This window comes from Pocillopora damicornis, chromosome 8, assembly GCF_964200805.1.
Source record: "Pocillopora damicornis chromosome 8, jaPocDami1.2, whole genome shotgun sequence".
Taxonomy (NCBI): domain Eukaryota; kingdom Metazoa; phylum Cnidaria; class Anthozoa; order Scleractinia; family Pocilloporidae; genus Pocillopora; species Pocillopora damicornis.
Window position 1 is genome coordinate 7,090,683 of NC_142677.1, and position 7,548 is coordinate 7,098,230.

Genomic DNA, 7,548 nt, shown 5'->3' on the forward strand with positions numbered 1-7,548 from the left:
GAATGCCACTGTGGAATCGCATTTTTCTGGGGATTCGAAATGATGACCCATATTGAAAATAATATTTCTGAGGTCCAAGAGCATTCCATTGGAAATTAGAACAAGTGAATAATCAACGTCACAAGAGAGAATCTTACTTACACAAGGATAAACTGAAAATCATCACAACTGATATCGAGCCATGGTATCGAAGGCTTCTTTCTTACCCTCGTTTAAACTAGACGGATCGGGCCTTTGAGCAACTCGGAAATGTTTTGTTCAGACAGAATAGTTCAAATAGAAGATAGATTATTTCCAACGTAATATTTTACTAGTATTGGTATTGACAAAGTTTTTATTTTAGAATATAACGGGGCACAAGCTTAAGGAAGCGATTTATAAGATTGAATATGACAGTGGTGTTTATACGGGGCAAGCAAAAATTTTACACTTTTTATTTACGAATTCTCCCGTATTTCTTCAGTTTGAATGGTAAGTGATATCCTAGCTTGTGGGCTTTCTGTATACTTGCTGCTGGACTGGAAACTGGATGTGTTTCTATTTTGCACGCGGTCATTGAGATCAACTTTGATTTTTTTTGTAGTTCTGTATGTAAGCTTATGGTATCTGGGGAAATTAAGCTGATTTCAAGTATCTGTTAAATTCTCTTTATCTATATGTGTAACTGCGGCATTCCCACTTAGTGATTTCTTTCCTAGGACGTTCCTAATTACATTTTCGTGTTTTTTCACTCACATTTTTCTTATTGTTTTCGCATACTTTTCACCCACGGCGATTTATATTCTGTTAGATTTTTCGCATATTTCTTCTTTGTTTGATTTCCTTCGTAAAAGTTTCTCAAAAAAATTGAACATTGGAGTATCAGAGTGCATTAGATTAACATCAATTCCTTCACAGCGAACATCTTTTCAGTTTTTCTGTCCTTCGTGCTCGCAAGTCACACAACGTTTGTAAGCGTCTTTCCTTGTCCGATTGTATTTCCTCTGTTGTTTGGCGTTTTCCTATTCCTTCTACTTCGTAATAACTTGTAATTATTTATTCCTTTTAGCAACCACGATCAACCGTAATGTAAATAAATTTTATAGCGTTCGCGTGCTGAAACCTGACTTTGTTGGCCTTCACAATATGTTAAACAATTTCAGCATAGAACCTCATAAATAAAAATCTCTATGTCGCACTTTGTATGAAGAAGTCTATATATCATGCATGCAGTTTCGTCCACCGAGAATTGCTTTTTTATCCTGATAATATCTATCTTTTTTATTTCACTGGCCATTTCAGAGTTATGTTCATTGTCATAATTTCTTTTTTCATTTCAAAGCTTAAGAGGGTCAGACCCAAGGGCGCCAACTAAACTCCCATCGCAACTGAAGTCTCCTACAGTACTCATTTAATTTCAGTTCATTTAAGTGGCACTAGGATATCAAGAGGCAAAGACTCTCTATCATGAAACAGGTTTCGTTGAATGTTTTTCTACTTTTTTACGGTCACTGTATCTATGAGAAAAAGTGTTAACTCCAAAAGGGAAATCTACGACTTAACCAACCGTTTAAGATGTATAAATGGTGCCAAAAGTAGTGTATCTACGGAAGATTAATTATGTCGAGGACACAATAGACATCATTAGACTTCTTAGCACCTCGCAAAACTCTCGTTAGAGTTTATTTTTGACGAGATTTGTCTAATCTGAAATAGCAAACTTTTTCCTATCTGAATTGTCCTCACGTCACACATGCAAGCTTAGAGAGATTGGACGGTATCTTTCTAAAGTTTTCGCTTTATTTGAAGAAATAAGTAACGCCGTTTTCTAATGCTGTGCGATCATGGTTGACCGATGAGGTCCTCGTGCCTAAATCGGATGCTATACTGAGAAATTTTTCAAGCAACAACAAGTTGGTTGGGTCGGAAAAGCTGAGATGACTAAACTTCTGATCGTAGCAGAGGTAGAATAAAATCAAAATTTAGTTTTTTGCAACCATTTCCTTGAGGTGCTAACAGAAATTACAGGTTAAAGAGAAGAAGCATGTTTCCATTGAGAGGCAATTACCACAACAGAATATCGGAACAAAAGGATTTTGTCTTTCAATGTGATCTAAGGGGTGATCAAAATGTTTTGTTCTCCTAACTTGTTAAAGTAATTTATTTTTCATCAACGTTTACTTAAAAACACGCTGTTAAACACTGAAAACACCCGAATGTCCAATATTAGGAATTTTTGTTCAGACCTTTGCAGATGCGCGAGAACTAATCGAACCGCTTCTGAACTGACTACTGTAGGTTAAGTATTCCTTCCACTCGGTAAATATTCTATTCCACTGCTTTTACCTTGTAATTATCCTAATTGGATCTTGATGATAATATTATCATATGGGAATCATCATGGTGTTCAGGGTTAAATGAGATGATGGAAAACTTCTGAAATCTCAGCATATGTAACCAGCTTACCATGGCCATGTGCACCTGCTTATCGAAACTTTTTTCGTGCATAGCCTTATGGAAAACATGTCATACATTCTGAATGAGCAACTTTTTTGCATTTTTTAGATTCCGCAAAGAAATCACTTTCACTTCACATTGTGAAATGCCGCTTCCTCGTAAAAGAAGGCGACCTTTCAGAGCTTTTTGTCAAAGGAACCAGACAGGATATAAGTTTTTGGAATCTCGGATCCTTTCCAATTTTTGCGTCTCTTTCTTTATTTTTTCTGCGATAAATTTTGGGTAATATTCCACGACGTTCCTTAATTGGATCTACAGTTTCTGTGCTGGTTTCAACTTTGACATCGCAGCTAAATCTCTTGAGCGGTGGCAGTATGGTTCGTTGGCCTGTAGGTTTGCAAATAATGCCGGGCGAGCCGTATGCTGCCTTTTCCGAATCCCTCAACTTTGCGCTGCATTGTACTTTCCTTAGTCTGTCCTCTCTGGCCATATTGTCTTTTCTAAACTTTAAATACGATCGAAGAGTATCATGTTGTGGCGAGTCGAATAGCTGTGGCCGGCGTGCTAGCAATGCCTTCGTAAAGTCCTCTGTAGTATTCTGTGTATCTGACCCTTCTTTGCGGTCATCGATGGTCTGTTTTTGATCAAGATCACCAAACCCTGCCGCAGTTTGTGAGGCTTGCTTATCTCCGGTGTTGTTTTCTTCTTTACCTCTGTTTACGTTTAACAACTGCTGACTACTCTGTCTCTTTTTCAGATGCCTAGGAAGAAAGATATCGTCGTGGTCATCGGAGTCTTTATGTTGAGTGAAGTCAACAGCGTGAGAATCAAACACTTCAACTTTCTTTTGCTGTTGCCATTCGAAAGCAAATTTAGCTGCAAGTTGGTGCGACTCTGGCTCGCTTATTTTCCGGGATAGATTTCTTCCTGCATTGGAAAGTTTGTGCTTTCTTTCCAATATTTCCTGATTTTTCTGCTTGTGTTTTTCATCAATGGTTGGCTGGGGAACATGTTTTTCAGTGGTTGTACTGCATTTGGGGCATTTCACATGTTTATCGCTGTCGCAATTTGAGTCTGCCACTCCAACAGAACCTTCCATGGCGCAAACTAAGTCTTTTTAAAAAAGCAATTGGTTCCTAAGCAATAGTAAATGTTAAGTGGTCTTTTCAATGAAACATTATCTAGGTCGGCTCACATAAGCTCAGAAATCTTCATAATAATTGGTTGGGCATTCTGGAAAACGCCGCCTTTTTGGAAATCGGTATTGCAATTTACGTTTCATTTAACATAACAAAAGGTACGGCTTCCTTTGTTTGTGTGTACAAATTAGTGCTTTTGCCGCCAAGCAACTCAGACTACCACATGAAAACAAAGCTAAGAGTGTTTGGCTTGTTTACGATTACTTCATTTCATTTCTTATTTGCTTATGACCCGTTGAAAGTAAATATTCCGTGCACATCGTTGGTCGTTAGACGCCTCTCGAACACGACCCACGAGAAGGGTCCATTGTTTAAATCAAAACTCAAGTCTCGGTAATTCTTTTTTGCGAATGCACACTGCTCTTGGGGTAAATGATAAAAGTCAAATAATATTCAGCCAAGTGCTCACAGTTAACGCTTAAATCTTGTTCATCGACAGAGTTCTTTGCCGGGTGGATCAAATTTTCACGCTCTCGTTTTTTCGATGTAATTTAATGGCCTTTTCATGCGCAAACGGATTATGGATTTTTCAACTGATTTCCTGTAATACATTCCTCCAACAAAAAAATTTTTATTAGCCAATAAAAACTTACGCTTGCCATGAAATTATTTCTTTTAACTTTGATTGATATGTGAAGTTCTGTTATCAAATTACCCCCTAGTTCTGTGGCATGAATATCAAATAGGATATTTGGATTTTTTTCTTCACGATTCATGTTTTAAAATTCCTGTGTCGCGTCGTTCAAAGTACGATTATCAAACCGGAGGTTAGCCCTAGCAACAATTTTTAATTAGTTTTGTAGCTTCGTAGACATTTTAATTGTTTTATTTTTTTTCCTCCAGTTTCCTTGACGCTTAGATAAAACCTCTCAAAACGTAACCCCAATAAACGCTTTATTTCAAGAGAAATCATGAACAACTTAAACTTTTAATCCAGGATTATTGCTAACCGCCTTTCAAACAACCGAGCCCTCCAAACAAAAATCGAAAAACCCTGACCTAGACCTCAATCAATAAGATAATCTTTTTGTCTGTAAACTGACCTCAATCCGAGCCAACAAGAAATGTTGGTTTCCATTGGATAATGTCGCTGCATTAGTTAAAATATTCTTCACTGCTTGGTGCTCCAGTTTCATTTAGTTCGCTGTCATTAGTTGAGTTCTGTGCTGCAATGGTCACACACAAATAACTAAGAGCAAACTCTTGAATTTCATAGCCTAGTTGAAGCTTGTCTTGATAATTCGACCCTCTTTAGTATTTTTTGTCACTGAACTTGGTCAAAATCTTTTGCTTCGGCTAAAATATTTCACAGTGTTTTACTCATGCATACAGCACTCTTTTTCCTCAGTAAACGGTTGTGGTGATCTTTTTAATTGTTATTCTGGTACAAAATCATGGGTTCTACATTTGCATCCAATAATCAACTCAGCTTTTCAAGGATTCGATGGCTCTTGATTGGCTGACCTAGCCCGAGTGATTACAAGCTGCGCCTGCGTAAGCGAGTACTCTCGCGAGGAAAAATGACAGGCGACCGCTCTCCTCCTGCGTCGTCGTGACGAGGAGCGGCATTGCAAGTTGTTCCTTAGTTCTCTGTTACGGGCCAGTCTCTCGAAAAGGTTGTTATAGAAATTTTAAACATAAATATGGAAACTAAGATACTATAGGGATACATTTTCGCAGAGTCAAGAATTTCGATTACAGACATGATTTTTCATAATAGCATTTTTAATATTGCTAACAGAAAAATTATATTTCATCGACGTAGCCTGCTTAGGCTTTGGGGGTAAACATAAGCTAATTCAACAAAAGTTCCTGCCCCATTAAGAATTAACAGTTGGATAATGTTTAGTCACACTCGGACCCCTTACATGTATTCCTCGAGCTCAGTAGACGTAAAAAAATTAGTTAAATTTCGCGAGTTCTTTTCCCTTATGTCATGGACGCCATAGCCAAGACACAAAGATTTCGCACCTCGGGCGATAAATCACGTATGTACCTAACATTTGGAGTTGGAGGAGGAGCAATACCAACATCATACACCTTTTTATTTTTCTGGCGAGTAGTTGTCTTTTTCTGTGGAGTAATTTTGATCACATCTGGAAGAATAAATGATGGCGAACGAGTATATATCGGTTCGTTAAATTCCACTAAAGACTGAGCTTTCTTGAATCGTTGAAAAGGAGTAAAACTTGTTGCATTTTTATATGTCTGTTGATATTCTCTGTTTTTCCACGGACTGCTGGTCGTTAATTGCTCACGCACGTCTTCTTTATGGTCTTCATCGCCTGTAATGGCTGGAAAAGCTCTTCTTTTGAGCTTTATTCTGTTAAAAGAAATTGTCTTCTCGTGACGGCCATCCAGCGCCTTGTTGCAGGAGTAGCAAAGAGATGGTAATTTGTCCTGTGAAGACAATTTAGCTCTAAGTAGATCATGGGAGACGCAATTCCTGAAATAAGGCGACAGCTTACTCAGCAGATGATCATTGTGTTGCTTTCTGTAGGGTGATACTAACGCAGCTTTTCTGTGTTCCTTTTGATCGAAGGCTGTCTGCAATTCAGTACCTTTAAAATTACACGGGATCAAAATTCTTAGGAGATTTTTTGATTTTGTCTCCAAGATATTGTGTGGATTTTGTTCGAACCTTAAATTTACTTGAGCGATGGACGACCTTTTCGCTTTCAACATCTGTGCGCGAAGAGACGTAAGTCTGTCGTTAAGCAAGGTACTAGGTTCTTCAGATAACTTTCATTAGCAATTTACCCTTATGACACGATTTCACGTATGCAGAATAGGAAATTTCAATAATTTTTTAAAACCTCTGTTTACATAAAGCCTTTAGCCAATCGCATACTTCACAGAAACCTACTGGGACTAATTTAAAATAGACTTGAACCGCTCTAGTTAATTATTTTGTTTATCAATGATTTTAGTGACAAAGCGCAAACAAGAGAATTTGTGGGCAGCTGTCCCTTTGCAATCAATGTATTAAATTCCGGCCATTGATGATATCTTTGGGTTCAAGTCTAGTAGCGTTCATACGCGTGATTTTTATGTTTCAGTTGTGGGTCAGGCAGTTGTCTTATCAAATGTTCTCGCTTTTGCACAGACCTTTCCATATCGGCGCATTTAAAAAGATACATGCTGATGTATGCGTGGTCTTCTGAGCGGACAGCAATGTCACCCACACGATTATGTAAAGGAAAAATGGCTCCTTTTTTCTACTAACCTGACAAGTGAACGAGCAAAATCTTAAGATTGATTTTCAATTGAAGTGTTATGACAAATCTATACATGTAACTATGAGAATCGATGGTCAAAGAAAATGACCATTTTCTGCAGCCACGAAGGGGGTAAGTTTTCAAAAAAACTGTGGAGCTGCGTCAGTAGAGGGTATCACAGGATAATTTGTTCATATCAACTGAGTTGATAAAGTAAATTGCCACCAAAAGATTTTTCAAAGCCGACGTTTCGAGCTTTAGCCCTTCGTTAGAGCGAATGTCAAAGCTTTATGGTGGCCAATTTACTTTATCAGCAGGTAGTATGCAGTTGATAAGGTTTAACAGACCGTAACTGACTGAACTTCTTGATATTTTTCCCAGATGAGGACGAGGCCACCTACAACGACCTGACCAGTTTTCTATAGATTCTTTCACATTATCACATTGACTACCTGTATAATACAAAAGCGTAATATCGCGTATTGTTATATTTTATATGGTGCAAAAGTGAACGTGCAAGACTGATGTGATCCATGACCATTAAAATAGGAATCGGTATAGGCGTGTTCACCTGTCTGTGAAAGTGAAACAGCCCGATAAAGAGCTAAGCCGTTAACCGAGTATAATTATCTTGTTGCTAATAACTGCTCAAGGTCAAATTCTGAAAGCGTATCTTTTGATTATGATGGAGTTCA

General features: G+C 38.0%; 1 protein-coding gene across 1 annotated transcript; it reads right to left on the bottom strand.

Annotated features, from left to right (window-relative positions):
- Nucleotides 1-2,128: 2,128 nt before the first annotated feature.
- On the bottom strand, nucleotides 2,129-6,510 carry LOC149041195 (uncharacterized). Its single transcript, XM_089214577.1, has 2 exons — nucleotides 4,679-6,510; nucleotides 2,129-3,197 (listed from the first exon to the last, which is right to left on the bottom strand). Exons 1-2 carry the CDS (start codon nucleotides 4,729-4,731, stop codon nucleotides 2,570-2,572), a joined length of 681 nt encoding a protein of 226 aa, XP_089070703.1. The 5' UTR covers nucleotides 4,732-6,510; the 3' UTR covers nucleotides 2,129-2,569.
- Nucleotides 6,511-7,548: the final 1,038 nt, after the last annotated feature.